The sequence below is a fragment of the Eptesicus fuscus genome, chromosome 13 (assembly GCF_027574615.1).
Source record: "Eptesicus fuscus isolate TK198812 chromosome 13, DD_ASM_mEF_20220401, whole genome shotgun sequence".
Taxonomy (NCBI): domain Eukaryota; kingdom Metazoa; phylum Chordata; class Mammalia; order Chiroptera; family Vespertilionidae; genus Eptesicus; species Eptesicus fuscus.
The window spans coordinates 65,338,821-65,361,672 of record NC_072485.1 but is presented as its reverse complement, the minus strand read 5'-3'; the positions used below and the strand labels follow the sequence as shown (position 1 = coordinate 65,361,672).

At 42.7% G+C, this 22,852-nt stretch overlaps 1 protein-coding gene across 1 annotated transcript in view; it reads left to right on the top strand.

The window, feature by feature from the left end:
• Positions 1-22,852, top strand: part of CTNND1 (catenin delta 1) — a 48,903-nt gene that overhangs the window by 21,389 nt on the left and 4,662 nt on the right. Inside the window, exons 2-17 of the mRNA XM_028136216.2 lie at positions 2,809-2,927; positions 4,155-4,445; positions 6,870-6,941; positions 7,558-7,710; positions 8,997-9,532; positions 13,041-13,504; positions 14,609-14,792; positions 15,648-15,765; positions 16,219-16,372; positions 16,798-16,815; positions 17,260-17,328; positions 18,151-18,278; positions 18,377-18,527; positions 19,778-19,970; positions 20,310-20,424; positions 21,209-21,296. Coding sequence (XP_027992017.2) covers positions 4,251-4,445; positions 6,870-6,941; positions 7,558-7,710; positions 8,997-9,532; positions 13,041-13,504; positions 14,609-14,792; positions 15,648-15,765; positions 16,219-16,372; positions 16,798-16,815; positions 17,260-17,328; positions 18,151-18,278; positions 18,377-18,527; positions 19,778-19,970; positions 20,310-20,424; positions 21,209-21,296 — 2,638 coding nt within the window. The 5' untranslated portion in view covers positions 2,809-2,927; positions 4,155-4,250. The remainder of the gene's footprint in view (positions 1-2,808; positions 2,928-4,154; positions 4,446-6,869; positions 6,942-7,557; positions 7,711-8,996; positions 9,533-13,040; positions 13,505-14,608; positions 14,793-15,647; positions 15,766-16,218; positions 16,373-16,797; positions 16,816-17,259; positions 17,329-18,150; positions 18,279-18,376; positions 18,528-19,777; positions 19,971-20,309; positions 20,425-21,208; positions 21,297-22,852) is intronic.

The following is a 22,852-nucleotide window of genomic DNA, read 5'->3' as shown; positions in this document are numbered from 1 at the left end:
TGTCATTACTTGAATGCTAGAGTCTTGCTGTAGACTCATAGGACCTGTGGCTTGTTAAGAGTAAAATCAGTTATTTCCAGAAAATCTAGTCTTAGGGGGAGCAGCAAGGCTCATTTTATTTGCCCTGTCCCCTTCACTTTGGGAGTTCCATGATAGTCTTTTTTTAATGAGAGCAAGTGTAATGTATTTGAAAATATTAAATGGCAAACCTGGAAAGGTGTTGTGTTGGCCTGGACTCATAAGATCTTCTTGACTCTAACTATCAAAGTCAGTTAATGGTTTACAGATTCTGGTCTATACACACACACATATATATATATATATATGGCATGGAGAAGAATCTTTCCTTAAGTCTCTGAGTTTCATGAGGCAGTGTACTTAATAACTTGCCTAATTCCTTAATTCTCTTCCCCAACTATGCTTTTTTTCCCTTCCATTTATTTTCATTCCCCTACTTATATCTTTTATGTAGACATGTGGATGATCCTTTAACCTGAAGATAAATGGATCCCCCCCCCCCCCCCCCCCGCCTTTCCTGTGATGTTGAGGGAAAATGCTCTCAAGGGTTGTAGGGGAGAAGGGCTGGACCATCCCTCTCATACTAGACTGAATTTTTTTGGACTTGATAGCATGCAGTATAAAGAGAACACAGACTGTGAAATGGCATAGATCTGGGATTAAATTCAAAACTTGCTATTAACTGAGACCTTGGTAATTTCTTCACTTAGAACCAGTTTTCTCATTTGCAGTAAAACTTCCTTAGGGTTGTTGTAAGAATTGCCAGGATAATAAACATTCAGTAATTGTTAGTTCTTTTCACCTTAATTTTCTCCTTGGTAATAAACTGCAAAGGCCTCAAATAAGGATTCAAGAACTTACAGCAGAAGTGTAATGTGATGATGACTGCCAGTCCCTGGAGAAGCACTCTATGCCCCAGAAACACTGGCCGAGGTGGGACCTCCTAGTAAATAGAGTTGGAGTAGGAAAACAAGCTTATCCACTCCTTAGAACCCAGTTATGTTCTTGATTCAATTATTTTTACCTACTAGTTCACAAAATACTTTTGGGCTGAGGCATTACCATTAAGTAATGTAATGGGAAGATAGAAACTAGCTCTTGAAACAACTTAATACCTCATATTTGTATAACATACATTATCTCACCTTATCCTGTAGCAACTCTGAGTTAAACTGGGCTAGTGGTATTGGGATTTTACTGAGAACATGGCAGTGATCTGCTGCCATTGTTAGCTAGTGGCAGAGCCAGGACTGGGACCAGACTTCTGAGCCCTATTCTGGTCCTACACAGCCTCTGCTTTTACTCTCTTTCAGGCAGAAAATCTCTCCATGCCTAGGAAATCTGATTTCTTTCTACTTTGCTGTCCTCTTCTCCAAATTATAGTCAAGTGGTCAGCTTTTAAAGCCTTGAAGCTAGGAAAAGATACTGCTTCCTGCCTTAGAGCCCTGAGTAGTTTTCCTACTATTCTTCTTAACTCCCTTTATTGAATTAAAGTTGTGAGGGCAAAAAGTGGCCATTTATGACAGGGTGACAGACTATTTATCTGTGTAGGGGGGAGTGTTGTCACTGTATGCCCCATAGTAGTGGTAGTTTGAGCTTTTATTAGCAAAGAAAATTACAGGGTAGAGGCTGCCAGAGTGCTAACTGCAGTTCAGGCCCTGTTGAAACCCAGAACTGGAAGAATCTCTCCTGAACTCAAGAGTCCTCTTGGTGTGGAAGGTTCATAGGTCATTGTAATAGCGGATATGGCAAGTGCTTAAAATGAAGAAATGGAGATGAAAAGGGAGCAACATTTAAAAAAAATAAGGGTACTTATTAAAGCCATTTGTGTATACTGTTGGAATGTAGGGTGAGAATATGAAAAAGTAACAGTGGGCTTTGGAATGAAAAGAACAGAAGTTGATAAGTGATTGTGGGAGCCCAGAACTGGAAGTGGGAGGAATTTAGAAAAGGGCTACCACATTCTTGGATTTAGGGACTGGATCCACTGGAAGAAGTCATAGTGATGGAAACTTAAATAGGGAGGGAGTTTATTGGGCACCCATTTATCAGTTACTCTGGGTACTCTTGCTTGCTGAATGCTCCATATACAGGCATACCTCATTTTATTGCACTTCACAGATATTATGTTTTTCACAAATTGAAGCCAAGACCCTCCACCAGCAAAAAGATTACATACAACTTGCTTTATTGCAGTGATCTGGACCTGAACTGCAGTATCTCTGAGGTATGCCTGTATTCTAAAGCAGAGACCCAAGTGTGCTTGGTGGGGCTCTGGAGAGCGTGGGAAAGGGAATTGAAGCAAAGCCTAGGCTAGTCTCCACATGTCTTCCCTACTATACTATTGCACTGGTTTCTCAATATCTTTGTGGGCATGCTGGGACTGGGCTTTGAGGTTTCTGTCTTAGGAGGGGGAAGGGCATTCCAACAGCGTTTTCTTTCTTTTTTTTCTTTCCAATTTGGTTACTGGGAACAGGGGGTAAGTGAATTTTTATTCATATTATAACCTGCTCCTGATTCTGTATATAAGTACAAGTAGAGGAACCTCTGATATGACAGTAGGATCCAGGTTTTAATGAAAGCTACATCCAAGGTCCAGGTATCTGAAAACAGAGCAAAGTCCAAAGGACATTTGTCACATCAAGCAATTCCCAGTCTATTTTCAGTTATTCCCTTTCATTCCCAGATTGTCTTTTTCCCAATACCTGCCCATGCTCTTTTTATTTTTTAATGCATTGGGTATGTTTATTTCTTCTCTCATTTCCATTTTTCCTCCAAATATTTCTGCAGCTCTCTCCTTCCTGCTTCCTCCTTGCTGTGGTGGCTGGGATGCTTCTCCCATGATTTTTCGAATCTAGACTTGGCTGTTCTCTGTGTTAAAACAATCAATTACGACCTTCTCTTAACAGGTGTGTATGGAAATATGTTTATTAAGAATAAAAAATTTAAGTGCATATTTTTTTTAGGGGTTGATGAGAGGGTGGGGAATAGGGGAGAAGATTTATTCTAAAATCTGCCTTTCAACATGGTATATTTTGGACTGGCCATAAAGTCTGCCATAGCCAGCATGCAAGAGAGAAACCCCATTAAGCCCAGCAGTATGACTACAATGCCCCTCCATTTACTAGCCAGCTTGCAGTTTATGTAATATGGTATGGGAAACTCTTCATTTCTATTTAACTGTCATTTATTTTATAAGTAGTACATATAAACCATGTAGAAGTTTTGATATTACCTAGAGTTTAGGATAAGTAAAGAGGTAAAAATATAGTCTGTTTAGAGCTTCTGCTGGATAACAGAGGTGTAGGAAGTTCTAGGCATGGCTTGTCTGAGATTACAATATGAACTACTCTGAGGGATGGTTTCCTAGTTTGAGCCTAATGTTCCTTTTCTTCCACAAGAGCTGAAGGACACTGAAATTGTGCCTTTTTACACAAGAGGTTTGTTTGGTGGCTCTCTTGCTTTCTTATCTCTGTTAGCCAAGGCACATGTTTTGCCCCCAGTACTGTAGTATAGTTTTGAAAAGTAGAAAGCCTCCCTCATAAATGTATTAAATGTGAGGGCCTTAATTTTGTTTCCCAGCTTTGTTGGTGGGAAGTTTTTTCTACTACTTCACTTTTTATTGGTCTTTTAATTAGCATATTCATTTAGTATATTTTGCCACCAATGGAGCAGTTTCAGTGTTCAGTTTTGGGTGAGATTTTAAGTAAGATTTGTAACTGTCCCTTTATCTCTAGAAGTGGCTTGTCCCTTCAGGACAGTAAGTGATTGTTTGTACAACTTCCATTAAGTTGATGCCAGCAAAATTTTCCAGGGAAAAAGAATATAATTTTAATCTCATGTCATGACTACAGCACTTAGCCACATTCTTCCTCTCCTACCAACAGTGTAGAGACTGGGATCTAGTTGTACCTTACCTTTCAGTAGTTATTTCTGGAGGGGTGTTAAAGGGGGTAATGGGCAAAGGATCCTGCTTGAGCAGACACTGGTGATGGGCTCTCAGACTTGGTGGTGGCTCGCTTTCTGCACTGCAGTAAAAACCACAAGAAGGCATCTTTGGCTCTGGAATGAATAATTCATCTGTCTTCTCTGACCTGTGACCTTTTCTCTCCTCTCTCTTACCTTCTCCCCGGTAGTGTGAAGTGAGGGAGGGCCTTCTCCCTCCTTCCTCCTCCCTCTGTGATCCACCTTCCTTTTTACCCTGCCCTGCTGCGGCTCTGCCCCTTACCTTCATGGACGACTCAGAGGTGGAGTCGACCGCCAGCATCTTAGCCTCTGTGAAGGAACAAGAGGCCCAGTTTGAGAAGCTGACCCGGGCGCTGGAGGAGGAACGGCGCCACGTCTCGGCGCAACTGGAACGCGTCCGGGTCTCGCCACAAGATGCCAACCCACTCATGGCCAACGGCACCCTCACCCGCCGGCATCAGGTAACCCCTCTCTCCATCAGACCTGCAGGTAGGACTTTGGCCTGGTCATAGAGAGGCTGTGATTCTTCTTGGGAAACTACTTTCCTCATGGTGATGGGCTGCCCAGAGCCCATGCTTTATGATGAATCTTTACAGGGAAAACAAATACTGATTAAGAGATAGGGAATATGTTGCTGCTGTGCTGAGTTGGGTGCACTTATCTCTAGAAGCATCCACTTGATTTCCAGTTTTGCTGGAGTGGGATTTCTGGGTTGGTATGCAATTCAATGAAAAAAAAAAAAAAGTTTTATTGACTTAAGAGAGGAAGAGAGAGGGAGAGAGAGAGAAATGTAGATGAGAAACATTGATTGGCTAACTCCTGCACACTCCCCACTGGGAATTGCAACCTTGGGCATATGCCCTGACGAGGAATCATCCGGTGACCTACTGGTTCATGGGTTGATGCTCAATCACTGAGCCACACCAGCTGGGCTGGTATGCACTTCTAATAATAGTAGATCATATAGTTTGGAGTTGTACTCAGGTTACTTCTGTTTTCTCTGATCTCCTATCCCTCCCCCTTGGTATCAGAAATTCAGGAAGGTAAATGCTTGCTTGTGGTCAGGAAGTTGGGCACCTTGTACTCTTAACTCCAATTCAGTCTCCTTCAGGGAACAGTATGTACTCAGGAGGTGTGGCAGTGTCCATAAATTGTGTATTCCTGTTCCATATTGTTCTTGTGTGCTCTTTTTGTTGGCTGTGCAAATCATGTCTTAGAGGAAGGGGTCATTGTTAATTTTGTTGGTTAGAGTTGGAGAGGGAGCATCATGCTCTAGTTTAACCCAGATAGCCACAGGAGCCAGTGGTCTCTGGGTTGGCTGGCTCTGTGATGTGACTTGGGAGAGTTGGTGTTAGAAATAAGAAGTATCTTGTGTTTCTTACAATTTCTCTAGTCTGACTTTGCAATGATGTAATCTGTCTGAGGTTTTTTTTTGTGTGTGTAAGTGTAATCTCTAGGCATTGCCTGATAAACTGCATCTTAAGAGATCTCTGATGGGAACTAAGAACAGTGCTCATGCTTCAGTAGCCCTTTTTACTGATTTCTTAATTATTTTTAAGACAGAAGACAGAATTCCTATTGGGGGATGGTCAGGAATTTGGAGGCAGTATGTTTGTAACATTCCTAGAATTTTTATAAACACCAGAATAGAGGGTTAGGGATGAGAGGCGTATATTGAAAGGGGAGAGCAAGATTGCTCAGGCTTGGAGGTGGTGGGGAATTCCAGGATTTATAGTATATAGTTTCCCCGTCTCTCTCTTTTATTTTTAACTTCTGCTCAGCAATGAAACCACACCCTTCCTTCTTCCTGAAAATAATGTTTAACTTCCTCTCCTTACAGCATTACACACTCTATGTAATGGGAGTAGGGTGGGGGAGGAGTCTCCCAAGGTGGCTGGATCTCACTGTATTATATTGGAAGAGGAGCAGTCAAGTGTATTTTTATGTAGTATAATGTCAGTAGTCTATTTCCTGCTGTTTAAGACAGAACAATGTAAGGGTGACATTTTTTTTTTTTATTAATTTTTAATATATTTATTGATTTTTTACAGAGAGGAAGGGAGAGGGACAGAGAGCTAGAAACATCGATGAGAGAGAGACATCGACCAGCCGCCTCCTGCACACCCCCTACCGGGGATGTGCCCGCAACCACTGTACATGCCCTTGACCGGAATCGAACCTGGGACCTTTCAGTCCGCAGACCGACGCTCTATCCACTGAGCCAAACCGGTTTCGGCTAGGGTGACATTTTTTAATGTGTTCTGTGGCTTTAATAATTGATGATGAAGATGTTGAGACATCTGTTTGCTTGAGGGGAGTTGGGGGTACTTGTTTTCTTCCTATTTGGAAAGGGAGACTCATAGCTCTTTCTTCTTTCTTTAAAAAGCTGCCTGGTATGGGAGTTTTCAGTAGTAGTAGAGCAATAAAGAAGGCTTTTGGAAACTCCCCAACCTAACTTTTCCAACTTTCCTTATATTCGTATGGCTTTCCAAAAAGATAGTGTTCTGGGAAACTTATCTAAGTCTCTGCTATTTATTTGGCAAGTAGTTTAAGTGCCTATTATGTGCCAGGCACTGTTCAAGGCACAAGGGGGTACATTATTAAACAGAACTGGCGACCCCATCCCCCCAAACTGTCTGCCCTCATGGAGCTTGCATTCTTATGTTCCAGAGACCCAGTCTGCCAGAGTTCCAGGTCTGATTCCAATTTTGAGAAAGTGCTAAGACTAAGGAGTGATGTGGTTCTTTTATGAGTATTGACAGAAGGACTCCAGGCCACAAATACCTTCTTGAAAGCCCTTTTTCTGTTTGGAAAATAGATCATTTGTGTTTGATAGAGCAAAGGAAGGCCACAAAATGAATTGTCTTCTTTGGGCTATGTTTCAGAACGGCCGGTTTGTGGGCGATGCTGACCTTGAGCGACAGAAATTTTCAGATCTGAAACTCAACGGACCCCAGGTAATTCTTTGGGTTTAAGGTCTGGGTTGCATCATGTGTATCTTCATATTTCCCCAGCCTATAAGAGCATATTGGTGTCTTGTTAAGTGCCTGGCACACTGTAAGCACCCATTAATTGGTTTCTTCTATTTAGGAAAATAAAACAGTGGAGCTTCAAAGAATATATGTAGTTTTTATTTTGGAATGAATTTTAATGACCATTGATCCAGTATTTGATCCCTCAATTACTGAATCCTCTTTCTAGAATGGGTGTGTGTCTACTTTGTAGAAAATCCTACCTAAACACTGGCTGGTCTTGAGTCGTAGGCAATACCTGAAGGGTAACAGAGTTAGTCAGAAGATGGCTCTTATTGAGATTTTCTGGTTAATCTTAAAAGTTCTTGTTAGAACTGGGAAATTAGATCTCCTGTCTTTCTGTACAAGTTCAAAAGATGGGGACAGCCACCGCTCTAAAGTCCTGGGGCCCATAGAAGATGCATTAGGATGCATTAGGAGTCTCTGTCTTCAGGAGACAGTATTCCTCATTGGGATGGATTGTTAGTATATATTGCTTAATAGTTAACTCTTTTTTTTTTTTTTTAATAGTTAACTCTTCTCTTTTTTCTCTTTTCTTTAGGATCACAGTCACCTTCTCTATAGCACCATCCCCAGGATGCAGGAGCCAGGGCAGATTGTGGAGACCTATACGGAGGAAGACCCTGAGGGAGCCATGTCTGTTGTCTCTGTGGAAACCTCGGATGATGGAACCACTCGCCGCACGGAGACCACAGTAAGCTAAGATTTATAAGGTCTGGGATTTGTATGAGGTCTTCCTATGGTTTCTATTAGGGGAGGGGTTAAGCACTTAATTAAGGTGGGCAAAGGGCCACTGATCTGTAGTGAAAGCGAAAGTGATCTCTGTCCAGACATAGAAGATAGGTGAGATATGGGAAAATGGAATGGAGTGGAGAAGAGAGAAGGTGTATCAAGATCTAAAGTAGCTATCCTTATTGGCATACTTACTGCAAGGGCAGTTTGCCTGTCTTGGGGACTTCCTATAAGGTGGGGAGAAGGATAAATGGTGGTTGTAAGACATTTCTATGTAAAGTGAGCTGGAGATAGGGGTTTCTTTCTTTGCTTAGAGTAATTTAGAATTTAAGCTTATATTCTACACTTCATTAATTTTTCTTTAAATCCTCATCCCGAGGACATTTTCATTGATTTATTTTTTTATTTTTATTTTTGGAGAGAGGGGTTGGGGAGAGAGAGAGGGAGAGGTAAAAAAACATCCATGTGAGCCCTGGCCGGCTTGGCTCAGTGGATAGAGCATTGGCCTGCAGACTGAAGGATCGCGGGTTCGATTCCGGTCAAGGCCATATGCATGGGTTGCGGGCTCGATCCCCGGTAGGGGGCATGCGGGAGGCAGCCTATCAGTGGTTCTCTTTCATCATTGATGTTTCTGTCTCTCTCTCACTCTCTCCCTTCCTCTCTGAAATCAATCCTATATAATAAAAGGCTAATATGTAAATCAACCAAACGGCGGAACAACTGATCACTATGATGTGCACCAACCACCAGGGGCAGATGCTCAATGCAGGAGCTGCCCCCTGGTGATCCGTGCACTCCCACAGGGGGAGTGCCACTCAGCCAGAAGCCCGGCTCATGGCTGGCGAGTGCAGCGGCAGTGGCGGGAGCCTCTCCCCCGCCTTCGCGGCAGTGCTAAGGATGTCCTATGCTCGGGAGCAGGCCTAAGCTGTCAGTTGGACATCCCCCAAGGGCTCCCGAACTGTGAGAGGGTGCAGGCCAGGCTGAGGGCCCCCCACCACCACCACACACACCCCCGCCGAGTGCATGAATTTCATGCACTGGGCCTCTAGTAAATATATATTTTTTAAAAAAAGAAAAAGAAACATCCATATGAGAGAGAAACACTGATTGGTTGCCTCCTGCATTTGCCCTGATTGGGTCAGGGATTGAACCCACAACCTGAGACCTCTTGGTGTACGGGACGATGCTTCTACATACTGAGCTATGCTGGCCAGGGCTTCATTAATTTTTCTTTTTTCTTACCTAAAGGTCAAGAAAGTAGTAAAGACTGTGACAACTCGGACAGTACAGCCAATCCCTATGGGACCAGACGGACTGCCTGTTGATCCTTCATCAGTTTCTAACAACTATATCCAGACACTGGGTCGTGACTTCCGTAAGAATGGCAATGGGGGACCTGGTCCCTACGTGGGGCAAGCAGGCACTGCTACCCTTCCCAGGAACTTCCACTACCCTCCTGATGGATATAGCCGCCACTATGAAGATGGTTATCCAAGTAGCAGTGACAACTATGGCAGTCTGTCCCGGGTGACCCGCATTGAGGAACGGTATAGGCCCAGCATGGAAGGTTACCGGGCACCTAGTAGACAGGATGTCTATGGGCCACAGCCCCAGGTTCGGGTAGGTGGGAGCAGCGTAGATTTGCATCGCTTTCATCCAGAGCCTTATGGTCTAGAAGATGACCAACGTAGCATGGGCTACGATGACCTGGATTACGGCATGATGTCCGATTATGGCACTGCCCGTCGGACTGGGACCCCCTCTGACCCTCGCCGACGCCTCAGGTAGGCAAGAAAAGGGGAAGGAAAAGATAGCTCTTCCTTTCCCTTCTTATTACCTTATGGTCTCCTTTCCTTTGCTTTTTCTTGTGGAAGTCCACCCTGTTCTTCCCTTTTCTGATTTAAATAAGTATCGACTTGCTTTTTTTCCTCTTTTAACCTTTTGCACTCAGATGTCGAGTGTGACTCCACACGGTTAGCATTGGAATAAAGGAATCGAGAAAAAAGCAAGCGAGTGCAAAGGGTTAAAAGTTACATATTCTAATGATAGAGAACAACTTGTGATGATTATTGGTCTATGTCCTAAACTGTGGCTGTTGCTTCTCGCCAAGAGTTTCTTTTATTTCTGTCTAACATCTGGCCCCCTTTGGTGATAGGGAGCACCACAGAGGAGCCTGGTGCTTGGGGCTAAGGAATATTCACTTGTTTCTGTGAATTTCTTCAGCTTCTGGTTTGTTACTAAGAACAGAGTAAAGGGTTTTAGGCTTTCAGGGTCAGAATAGACAGGTACAAAAACCTTCTCTGTTGTGGTTTTAGTCTTAAATTAAAAACAACTCTTGATCTCACAAAAGCCCTGAAGGTTCTTATAGTTGCTTATAAAGTGAAACCAGGGGTGGTATCCTTAGAGGGTGGTACATTATTGACACTCTGAGAAGCAGCTGTCTACTCTGACTTTCCTACTCATCCCTGGGGATTCTTTGGTGTGAAAAAGGGAGTGATTGATATTTGGACTGGTAGATAGATGGTTTGCCTTGAGAGAATGTTTGAGAATGGGGGTGGCAAACCTTTTCTGTGAAGAACCTTTGCAGGCCATATATAATTTTTGTTGTATATTGTTATTGTGGTGGTGTTCTTTTAAAAAATATATATATATTATATTGATTTCAGAGAGGGAGGAAGAGAGAGAATCATTGATCGGCTACCTCCTTGCACGCCCCACACTGGGGATCGAGCCCGCAACCCAGGCATGTGCCCTGACCGGGAATCGAACCGTGACCACTGACCACCTGGTTCATAGGTCGATACTCAACCACTGAGCCATGCTGGCTGGGCGAGGTGGTGTTCTTTTTGCAATCTTTTAAATGTAAACACCATTTGTAGTTCTGGGGCTGTACAAGAACAGGTTTGGCCCATAAGCTGCCAGACCTGCTTTAGAATAAATCAGAGACAGTGTTTTCCTGTTAAAGGGAATTAAGAAGTAGGGGAGAAGATTTGTGGATGTCTTGATGGTAAGTATAGCCTAGCAGCTGTTGCTGAATTTCTGTATGAGGTCATGACCTTCTAAAAAAATGCCTTGGTGCTCACTTTTCTCCTATTAGGTAGCTTTGGTTAACAGTGAACTGGGTTGGTCCCAGGGGTATAGGCCCCATTATCTAAACCCAAGTCACTCCCCTTTCAGGTAACTTGGACTTCTAATCCAACTCCCATGTGACTCACTTTTTATTCTTGGGTGTGGGGGTGGGCTGGGGTTAGGGGGTGGGGCAGCAGACCTCAGCTGGAGCAATGGTTGATAACAGCTATCACCTAAGGAGTCTGCCCAGGGTGTTGGCTCCTTCTGATTACTGATTACTGACAAGTCTACTTTTTCTGACTTCCTCATTAGTAGAGTGATTTGGGCCTAGGTGGGTGTGGGTGACCAGGTCATTCTCTGCTGTCCCTTGTTGTGACAGTTGACATAGAGAGGGTTTTGGGCCTGGTTCTTGGGTTTGTTCCAGGGTGGCACTGGACTTGGAAACCTGCTTGACTAGAAAGAACATTTGTAGCTTCCTGTTCCGGGCCTAGGAGAGTAATACAAGGTCAAACAAAAACAGTAAGGCATAATGATTAGTGGAAAAAGCAGTGAACCAGAAGATTTTAGTTCTAGTTGTACCTTTGCCACTGGCTCTATAGCCTCGAGCAAGTCATTTAATCTCTCTGGGCACAGTCTTGTTATTGGTAAAACAAAGGAAAGAATGTCATGATCCACTGCTTGTAAAGAAGGACCTATTTCTTGAATAACCAAAATCGTGGTTATTGTAATTACTTATATTAAAATAATAATAAAAATTAAACATGCTCACTCCAAAACAAGAAAAAAACACAGAAAAGCACACTAATACTTACTGTTACACTAATAAAGACTTACTGTTAACACTTTGGTGCATTTTTCCTTTGAGTTCTTTTTCCTATATATGTAAACAGACTCTGACTTTATTTTTCCCCTACTGAAATAGAATCTTACTAATATACTGTTTAGTAGCCTACTTTAGAAATTTAGCTATATAACTCGTTCATTTTGTTTCAATGACATTAAAAACGAGTGCTTTTTATTAAATGCTTTATTCATCTAAATTACTGTTGAGTGGTTGATGTTGACAGCTATAAGGCCCTCTGCTTAGGCTAACCTTGAGGGTTTGGTGACAGTGGGAGTGGTTTTGTGGAACAAACAGTGTGCTTATTTGGAGAGTTCCACACAATAGATTCTCCTCTCTCCTGTGGGAGCCACTGTGTGAGATGAACTCAACAGATAATGGGTCTATTCCTTCCTGGTGGTTATGAATAAATGATAGTGTGGCAGACTCACCCTCTAGTGGTAGTTGTTAGTACTGAAATAGGAATAATAATCTCTCTACCTTCAATTGCTTTGTCTGTGTTCTTTTTCTTAGTGACTGGGTATCTAAAATGTGATAGTGATCAGTAGTCTCTATTTTGACAGAATTGGAGGTATTGTCTTTAGAATTTGGGGGCTGGAAATCAGCCCAACACATTTGTTGAATAGCAGAGGTGACCTTGGGATGAACTGTGAAAATTAATGTTCAGACTTCACCTCATATATAACCAGATCCTCATATGATGTAAGAAGTCCTGTACTGTTTTTTTTAAAAGCTATGTTTTTATTGATTTTAGAGAGAGGGGAAGGGAGATAGAAACAGATGAGAGAGAAACATTGATCAGCTGCCTCATGCACGTTCCCTACTGGGGATCGAACCTGCAACCTGGACTTGTGCCCTGAATGGGAATCAAATCAGTGACCTGTTGGACATGTGCCCTGAATGGGAATCAAATCAGATCCCACTAGCTATTTCCTGTGTGTAAATGCCTCATTTCCTATTTAGTTATGGGCTTATAAGTGTTCTCAGGCATTGTTTGCTGACTTCACTGTGGCGTTGAGTCAGTTGCTTTGGTTAACAGCTGTCTGAAGCTTTATTTCAGTCTATCCAGAGAAGTTAAGCTGTCGGGTAACATTCACTGCTAAGCAAGATTTGGATCTTGTTTTGTGATTAACGTCTCTGAATGCTTGTTAACTTCACAGGAAAAAAAAAGATAGTTTTAATCTAGTTGGAGAAGCCTTTAAAATTATTACTTTATCTCATTAAGAAAAATTGATCGATATATCGTTTATGCAAAGTAGAGATAAGATCTAGTGTACTAGAATTGGGGTTACTCCTACCATGAAGAAGAGGAGGTAATGGGAACACTCGGGAAACCAGCTTGATATATCCCTTTTTCCTCTTGGTTCTTCCCAACACTGCAGGAGCTATGAAGACATGATTGGTGAGGAGGTGCCCTCAGACCAGTACTATTGGGCTCCTTTGGCCCAGCATGAACGAGGAAGTTTAGCAAGCTTGGATAGCCTGCGCAAGGGAGGGCCTCCACCCCCCAATTGGAGACAGCCAGAGCTGCCGGAGGTGATAGCCATGCTAGGATTCCGCTTGGATGCTGTCAAGTCCAATGCAGCTGCATACCTGCAACATTTGTGCTATCGCAACGACAAGGTGAAGACTGATGTCCGGAAGCTCAAGGGCATCCCAGTACTGGTGGGATTGTTAGACCACCCCAAAAAGGAAGTGCACCTTGGAGCCTGTGGGGCTCTCAAGAATATCTCTTTTGGGCGGGACCAGGATAACAAGATCGCTATAAAAAACTGTGATGGTGTTCCTGCCCTTGTGCGGTTGCTCCGTAAGGCTCGTGATGTGGACCTCACTGAAGTCATTACTGGTAAGCTGTAGGTCTAAGTCTAAGGGAAACTGCTAGGTTAGGGTCACTGTTACCTCCGGAGATATTGAGTGCAAGAAGGATTTCCAGTCCTTTTTACTTTCGATTAAAGGTTGTGAACTAATGGCCTTAGGGTCAAATTCATCTCACAGGTTTGTTTGGGTCATGCAGGGTTTTAAAAATCTTAAAGAATTTGTTGCTAATGTTTAAAATTCAGAAGATTTCACTTAAAATTCCCAGATTCTTGGCTTTTGTTAACAATGTGCAAGAACTGCTTGGTATCATTGGATCTATTTTGCTACCTGACAATAGTTGGTCTGTGCTGATTGAGGTATGTGTTCTCTAGTTTGCAATAATTCCCAACACATTCTGTTGTTCTGACCAACTACTGCCGTGAGTTGTTGCATAAACATTGAAGCTGAGTATCATTGCCATTTGTTCATGTTCTTACAATTTCTTTTAAATATCTGCTTATCCTGACTCACCTTTCCGGCATGTGTAGACATTTGAGCTTGTGGTCCTTTCTTTAGAAGAGTGATTTTTCAGATTGTGGGTTGTGATTTGTTAGTGTCTATTGAACACAATTTGTAGATCACAGACAGCGTTCCAAGAGAAAGGAAGGAAGGAAATTGCAATAATGATTGGTTTTCAATTGGGGGCAATCTTGCACCTTAGAGGACAATTGCAATGTCTGAAGACAGTTTTGATTGTCATAACTGGTAGTGGGATGGGGGTGGAGAGTGCTAATGAGTAATGACCAGAGATACTGCTGAGTATCTAACAATGGACAGGCAGCTCCCCACAACAAAGAATTAACTGGCCCCAAAATCTAGCGGTTGAGAAACTCTGGCGTAGATATCTTAGAAAGCATTGCTTATAATAAGAATTGTTTTATTAAACTGTTTTATGATATGTGTATTTGTATTGAGCCATAATATAAAAATATATTTCTTACTGTGGATCACAAACAAAAGCTTGACTATCATTCATTACAAGGTATTTAGTCATTGGGGAAGACTGCGAAATGATGGAATAGGGGATTCTCTTTGGCATTCTTCAAGCATATTGTGGGTGCTGAAGAGCTGTCTGACGAGTTGTCTCTGCCAGGAACCCTGTGGAATCTCTCATCCCATGACTCAATCAAAATGGAGATTGTGGACCATGCCCTGCATGCCTTGACAGACGAAGTGATCATTCCGCATTCTGGCTGGGAGCGGGAACCTAACGAAGATTGTAAGCCACGCCATATTGAGTGGGAGTCAGTGCTTACCAACACAGCTGGCTGCCTTAGGTAACACAAGGGCTTTGAGAGTATGAAGATTGAATTTTTAAGGACTAATTTAAATTTCCTTAAAAAGAAAGTTCATATTCTTTAGCTTGTCATTCTGCCTCCATTCTGTCTATATTGCAGGCTATGACTCCAACCTGTCTTTCTACCTTTGTTGCTACTTCCTTGTGTACCACATACACCCATGATGGTGGTTACTTGCTATTCCCACATATCCTCGCTTCTGTGCCTCTTTGACTTTGTTCATTTAAGTTGGTAAACATTTGTTCGGTACCTACCACATGTTAGGCACTTGTCTAGTCCTGTGTTTGTGCCCCTGCTTTCAATTATCTGTATTTCAGGTCAAGTTGTGATCAATGCAACAAAAAGAATATAGAGTCCTAGAAGGGTGGAGTGTAGGGTGAGGAAGATCTGTGTTTTTTTCTGTTTGTAGTGCCCTTCTCTCCTTATTTATCATTTGAGGCTAAACTCAAGTGCCTTTATTTTTTGAAGGTTTTCCTGATTTCTTCTTACATTCTATAATTGATACAATATGTTCTTTCTCTCTTTGGGATATATTCCTATGTGCTCTGCCCCTTTCTTCGTTTGTACTTCTATACAAGAAGCATCTATTCCATCTTAAATTATTGTGGTTGGTATACTTTATTGACACCCTCTCTGCCCCCTGCCCCTTGCCTGGTTCTAAATGTCTGAAAGCAGAGACTATCTTACTTAATTTCAGTCGCAGTGCCTTGCTTATTATGGGGTATTCACTATTTGTTATAAAAAAGGTAGTGAGGAGACTTGTAGATGTTGAGGGATCTTAAGGGGAGGATTTCTGGATTTGAATCATCTTGCCGTCTCTCCATTTCCCCTTAGGAATGTCAGCTCAGAGAGGAGTGAAGCTCGACGGAAACTTCGGGAATGTGATGGTTTAGTGGATGCCCTCATTTTCATTGTTCAGGCTGAGATTGGGCAGAAGGATTCAGACAGCAAGGTAAGTTAATGGCTGAGTGAATTCCACTTAAAACAGCCATGAGGTACCTGAAATGCAGACCTGTCATTCCAGGCTTTTAAATAATATTAGATACCTAAACCAGCCCCTACTCCCTAAAATGGGTATTCACTTTAGGAGAAAACTGTTTTTTAGAATTTTCTTCACCTCTATACCTTAAAGCTCTTTAGCCATACTTCCAGGGTTGCACATTTTAATAAGTAGGAAAAAGTAAAAAGCTTAAGGAAAAAGACCCTAAGTTTTGTGCCATTCACCAAATGTGTCATTCCATTAGCCAGGGGCTATAAGGATTTTGAGAAGCTTGGGGCACTTAGAGGCTGTTAGAGATGATGGATTGGACTATGCTTTTTGGATCAGTATTGTAATATCTGAATTATGGGAAGTCACTATAGGCATTCTCTTTTCTCATCGAGTCTTTTCTCTTATGTTCCCAAGCTTGTGGAGAACTGCGTTTGCCTTCTTCGGAACTTGTCGTATCAAGTTCATCGGGAGATCCCACAGGCAGAACGTTACCAAGAGGCACCTCCCAGTGTTGCCAACAATACTGGGCCACATGCTGCCAGTTGCTTTGGGGCCAAGAAGGGCAAAGGTTAGTCTGAGCTCTTTCCTTCTTGCTCTTTAATGTAGGACCGGGAAAGGAAGAAATGCTTTTAACTTTAGTTGCAAAATACTTGCTGAGCAGTATAGGATCTGCCCAGTCAAATATGTCCTTGTGCTGTGCTGCTGCTTCCCCTGTGTTGTGTGCTTTATTCAAGAAGGTGGTGGTGGTGGTGGTGGTGGTGGTGGTGGTGGTGGTGGTGGTGGTGGTAATGGTGGTATCAGTGATTGGGGCAGTGAAGGAGGAGAACTCAGCTAACCTGGGGCCTTCTCTCCATTCCTCCTTTGTGTTTCCCATGTTTTTCTTTTCTTCTGCTTTCCTGCTTATTTGCTCATGATTCTGTTGACATCTCTCTCCTGCATTTTCCCTCCTTCATTTCTACCCTCTGCTTTCCACCTTGGGTGATGCACTGGAAGATGAGTGGTTCTCCAGAGGTGAGTGGAATCTTTTAAGGTGCTTATCTACTTCTAATGTGCATGTTTTGGTTTTAGCTCCCCTAGTATTTCCTTGCCTAACCCTTCCCTGTGGATGCATGTAGGAAAATTAAGTTGAGGAAGACCACTGAAACAAGTTTAGCTCATCTGAGCTAATGGCCCATGGCATGCTATTTCTGGGCAGCAGTCCCAGTTACTAGAACTCAGGACAATAGCAACATTTGTGGTTATCCTTATCTTACCTCTCTGCTGCCTATTTTCTGTCCTTGTTTCTGCACAGCCCCCTGCTGGGACAAGCTGGGGGCCTGGATATTCCCCGCCTCTCTCCCACTCGATGCATCTCTGATTCAAAGATTTTGACTAAAGAATAAAAAAAAAAATGCACCAGGTGGACTCTTCCCTTTCTTAAACTTTGTATCCCCCCCCTTTTTTTAATTTCCAAAGGGAAAAAACCCACAGAAGTTCCAGCAAACGACACAGTGGATTTCCCTAAAAGAACTAGTCCTGCTCGAGGTAAGTTATTTTTTCTTTTCAGTTTCCAAGGGTCTCATAAACATAGTCCACAGATAACTATTTGGTAGCCGAACACTAGACTATACAATATGTTTACTATTCTGTCTTTTCTGATTTATGGATTTGAAGTGATGATGAAAGTATTGGGAAACTATAGTATAGCAGTAACTTGCTTGTTATGGCAACTATTCACATTATTGAGGGTAGGATAAGATTTGGATGATTAGAAATTTGGGTACCCTACGTAGCCACAGTAGTTCTTGGGTCTTAAACATTACTTATTATAAGAAGCCTCTTTATCATAGTTTGGATCTTTATATTCATCCATACACTGAATCCAAAATTCCCAGCTCTCCAGGATATACATTTTTTTAGATTTCATTAAATTTACAATAGGCCCTTTTACTTAGTCACAGAAAAGGTGGGAAGAATGACTTGGTCAAGTTAGAAATAACTTATTTGAGACTAGGAATTTTTAACCCTGAGTGCTATCAATGAGCAGATGTATCCCCTAATTATCCATACCTGGCTGCCAAGCAAGGCCAAAGTAAACTGTGGGAGAGAAGAGGCAAGGAAGGAGGAGAGACACGTTGCAAATGATGAGTTGATATCTGCTCTGCTCTTACCGTGGACTAATTATTCTTAAGGAGATGTGGAATCAAGCCCCTGAGTTTGCTGTTGGGTGGGTAGGTGAGTGAGGGAGCCTAATGGTATAGGAGCACAAACCCATCAGTCCAGAATAAAGGCTGGACTTCAACCAACCATAGCCTGGTTTGTAGGTACTAATTAGTATCCTCTGCTTTCTTGTCCTTTCTTGTGTAGGCTATGAGCTTTTATTTCAGCCAGAGGTGGTTCGGATATACATCTCACTCCTCAAGGAGAGCAAGACTCCTGCCATCCTAGAAGCCTCAGCTGGGGCTATCCAGAACTTGTGTGCTGGGCGCTGGACAGTGAGTACCTTTTAGAAAATGGATTTGGAGGTGGGAGCACTTAGATAACTAGTTTGCATCCTTTTGTAATCTCTTCCACCTCCATGTGCTACTTCTAGTATGGTCGATACATCCGCTCTGCTCTGCGTCAAGAGAAGGCTCTTTCTGCCATTGCTGACCTCCTGACCAATGAACATGAGCGGGTAGTGAAAGCCGCATCTGGAGCTCTGAGAAATCTGGCCGTGGATGCTCGCAACAAAGAATTAATTGGTAAGGAGTAGGATGTTAACCATTCCCTCAGCATCTAGTACAGTGTTTTAATCCATCAGGTGCTAAGTAATTTATTTATTGAAATGATTGAGAGGAAGGATCCTAGCCCTTCATAGTTTGTGAATGCAAGGGTAGCAGAGGGTTATGCAATTGACCTTGAACAGCGTGGGGTGCTCAGCCCCACACGGTCAAAACCACATATATCTTTTGACTCCCCAAAAACTTAACTACTAAATAACTTATTTTTGACTGGATGCCTTAGCAATAACAAACAGTTGATTAACACATGTTATATGTATTATATACTATATTCTCACAAAGTAAGCTGGAGAAAAGAAAACGTTATTAAGGAAATCATAAGGAAGAGAAAATACATTTATAATATTTATTTTAAAAAAGCTGCATGTAAGTGGATCTGCAGAGTTCAAACCCCATGTTGTTCAGGGTCAGCTGTCGTTGAATGGTTCGTAGAAAGACAAGAAGTGATGACTCTAAAAATAGAACAATAATAGCTATTATTTATTTATTTTTAAATCCTCTTCCCAGGATATGTTTATTGGTGTTAGAGAGAGGAAGGGAGAGAGAAACATCAACGTGAGAAACATCCATCGGTTGCCTCCCCGATGGATTGGTGGCCCAATCTGGGATCTAACCTGCAGCCTTTTGGTGTACGGGATGATGCTCCAACCAACTGAACCATCCAGCCAGGGCCACAGCTATTATTTTTAAGCACTTACTTTGTTCGTCGGCCTTGTTAAGCACTTCTGTATGTTCTCATTTGATTGTCAGCACTTTAAAAAAGGTTCTTTTTTTTAAAAAAATAGAATAAGGAAACTCCAGGTCAGGTAAAGTAAATAGTATGCTCAATGTTAAAATACCTCATAAGTGGCAGAGTCCAGATATATATATTTTTAATTCATAATGATTATATTCTATTGAACTATTATAATATTAAATATACTGTTTTCATTAGAATATCTGAAAGGACTGTGTAGCATTTTTGATATAAGTATTCACATTTCAACATGACTGAAAAAGGAAAGAGTAAATAAAGAAATAGTAAGGGAAATAAATTCATGGCTATTCCAGGTCCGTGGCTCTTTTGATATGGTAATCCTATAGGAGAATGCAATGGATTCATAGGGATAGTACCTATACTTTATACGATTGCAGTTAAGAGCAGTGTTAGGCTCCTCATACCTGACTCGGCTCATTCTTCAAACACACATTCCTTTGTCTCACTGCTACAGGTAAACATGCTATTCCCAACTTGGTAAAGAATCTGCCAGGTGGGCAACAGAGCTCTTCCCAGAATTTCTCTGAGGACACTGTGGTCTCTATTTTGAACACCATCAACGAGGTTATTGCTGAGAACTTGGAGGCTGCCAAAAAGCTTCGAGAGACACAGGGTATTGAAAAGCTGGTCTTGATCAACAAATCAGGGTGAGCTTAACACTTAAAATTACAACTGGAAGAGTTTAAGTGTAGAGGGGATTTTTTAGGAAGGAGCGTTTCCTTTTTGCTTCTACAGTTATTTTCCATTAATTACTGTAAAATGTGAAGTGGTATTAATTACCCTGCTCTCCATCTTGATTCATAAATTAATAACAGACTTTTCCATTAAATATTTTTGTATGTCTCTCTTTGGGACAGAATACAGGACTTGATCTTACCCATTTTGGCATTTATGTTCATATGTTACATTATGTTAGAGAGAACAGGGTCTTAGCTTCTTCCTTGGTCTTACATCCAAATTCCATGTGGTGTTATTTTTCTCAAAAGGAACCGCTCAGAAAAGGAAGTTCGAGCAGCAGCACTTGTATTACAGACAATCTGGGGATACAAGGAACTTCGGAAGCCACTGGAAAAGGAAGGATGGAAGAAATCAGATTTTCAGGTAGGGTAACTCTTAGGGTCTGAGACATTTACCTTTTTTTCTCAATGTCAGGTAATGCTTTATGTTTGGTTTCTTTTTCTTCTCTTTCACTATCACATTAAGGGTACTTTTGACCCTAGTCACTGGTAGTAAAGAAATCATTTGGTTTGCTCCTCTCCCTAAGTGAATGATGCCAATAGTTCATTTGCTGCCAAAATAGCTCTGGTTTTCCTCTGTGTCACAGAGCACTGTATATACTAGTGGCAATGAAGGATGGGGGCCTTTTTTACTTTCCCCAAATCTGTCGCAGCCCTTTGATGGAGTTTGCCATTTTCTCAGACTAGGTCTTCTGATAGTATGAGTGTTTGGTATCTTTGTAATCTTCTGTTCAGGAACACAGAAGTCATAATATCCTACTTTGTTTCACTATGTAGGTATTTACTTAACCCTTATTTACTTCTTTTTTTTAAATAAATATATTTTATTGATTTTTTACAGAGAGGAAGGGAGAGGGATAGAGAGCTAGAAACACCGATGAGAGAGAAACATCGATCAGCTCCCTCCTGCACACCCCCTACTGGGGATGTGCCCGCAACCAAGATACATGCCCTTAACCGGAATCGAACCTGGGACCTTTCAGTCCGCAGGCTGACGCTCTATCTACTGAGCCAAACCGGTTTCGGCTATTTACTTCTTATAAGAGTTGTATTTGGGAATAGGAACCTAAAGTTCTGTGCCCATTAGGGAATAAGATGTGGGTAAAATTCAATACTCTGACATTATTGCATTTTATGTTTGCCTCCAGGTGAATCTAAACAATGCATCTCGAAGCCAGAGCAGTCATTCATATGATGATAGCACTCTTCCTCTTATTGACCGGAACCAGAAACCAGGTACAGTATCCAGGGGCATACCCTCAGCTTTTATTCCTCCTCTGCTATTCTTTAGTGGGCTTATTATCTAAGAAACTAGCTTTCCCGTTGCAGGAAAATTCCTGCAATGGGATTTCCTGCTGCACTCTACCCCGCCTCCGTTCCTCCCTTGCCGCCTGCCTCGCCTTCTCCTCCGGCCCTCCCGCATTTCCCTTCGCCCCCGGCCCCGCCTCCGCTCCGCCTTTATCACCCGCCTCACCTTCTCCTCCAGCCCGCCCGCATTTCCCTTTGCTCCGCCATTGTCGCCCGCCTCCGCCCCGCCCCGCCCTTGCCGCCCGCCTCACCTTCTCCTCCGGCCCGCCTGCTTTTCCCTCCGCCCCCGGCCCCGCCTCCGCCCCCGGCCCCGCCTCCGCCCCGCCCTTGTCACCGGCCCCGCCTTCTCCTCCAGCCCGCCCACGTTTCCCTTCGCCCCCGGCCCCGCCTCCGCCCCGCCCTTGTCACCGGCCCCGCCTTCTCCTCCAGCCCACCCACGTTTCCCTTCGCCCCCGGCCCCGCCTCCGCCCCGCCCTTGCCGCCCACCTCGCCTTCTCCTCCAGACCGCCCGCGTTTCCCTTCACCCCTGGCCCCGCCTCCGCCCCGCCCTTGTCACCGGCCCTGCCTTCTCCTCCAGACCGCCCGCGTTTCCCTTCGGCCCCGGCCCCGCCTCCGCTCCGCCCTTGCCGCCGGCCCCGCCTTCTCCTCCAGCCCGCCTTCGTTTCCCTTCGCCCACGGCCCTGACTTCGCTCCTCCCTTCTCCTCCCCCCGCCCCCCTGGCTTGCTTGCTTCTTCGAAGCTTTACTCCCCTTTGCAGCTCTTGGCTTCTTTTGACACTGTCTTGATATGCAAATCAGCCGCCATCTTTGTTGGGGCAATTTGCATACTCGTCCTGATTGGTTGGTGGGCGTGGCTTGGCTGGTGGGCGTGGCTTAGGTGTAGCGAAGGTGCGGTCAATTTGCATATTTGTCTATTATTAGATTAGATAGGATATATATATTTTTTTTTGCGTGAGCTAGTCTTTGGTAGAGAGTAATAATACTTCATTTCAGAAGTATTATAATGCATAAGCTGGTAGGTTTGATCATTAGAAAATAAAACAAAACAGGCAGTTAGTCCAGGTGTGACCCTTGTCTTTGCAAGTGGACTTAAAATGACTGGAAAATGAACCCTAGTCTCTCTGTTTTCTCTATCTGAGATGTAATTGACACACAACATTGTATAAATATAAGGTGTACAACATGATTTGATATATGGATATATTGCAAAATGATTAATGTTTCCTTTTATATTTCCATATAATATCAAGTAATACATGTTTACTGTTGTAAAATTAGAAAATAACAGGCAACCAGAAAAACAACAACAAAATCATTTATTTCTATTGCCTAGAGATACCCACTGCTATTTTGGGTTATATCTTTTAAACCCTTTTGTCCTATGAGCAGATTTTTCACTTAAGTGTATATTGTAACCCTTATATTCTTATTTTATTTATTATAATCCTTATATTCTTTATTTTTATTGATTATTTTTAGAAAGAG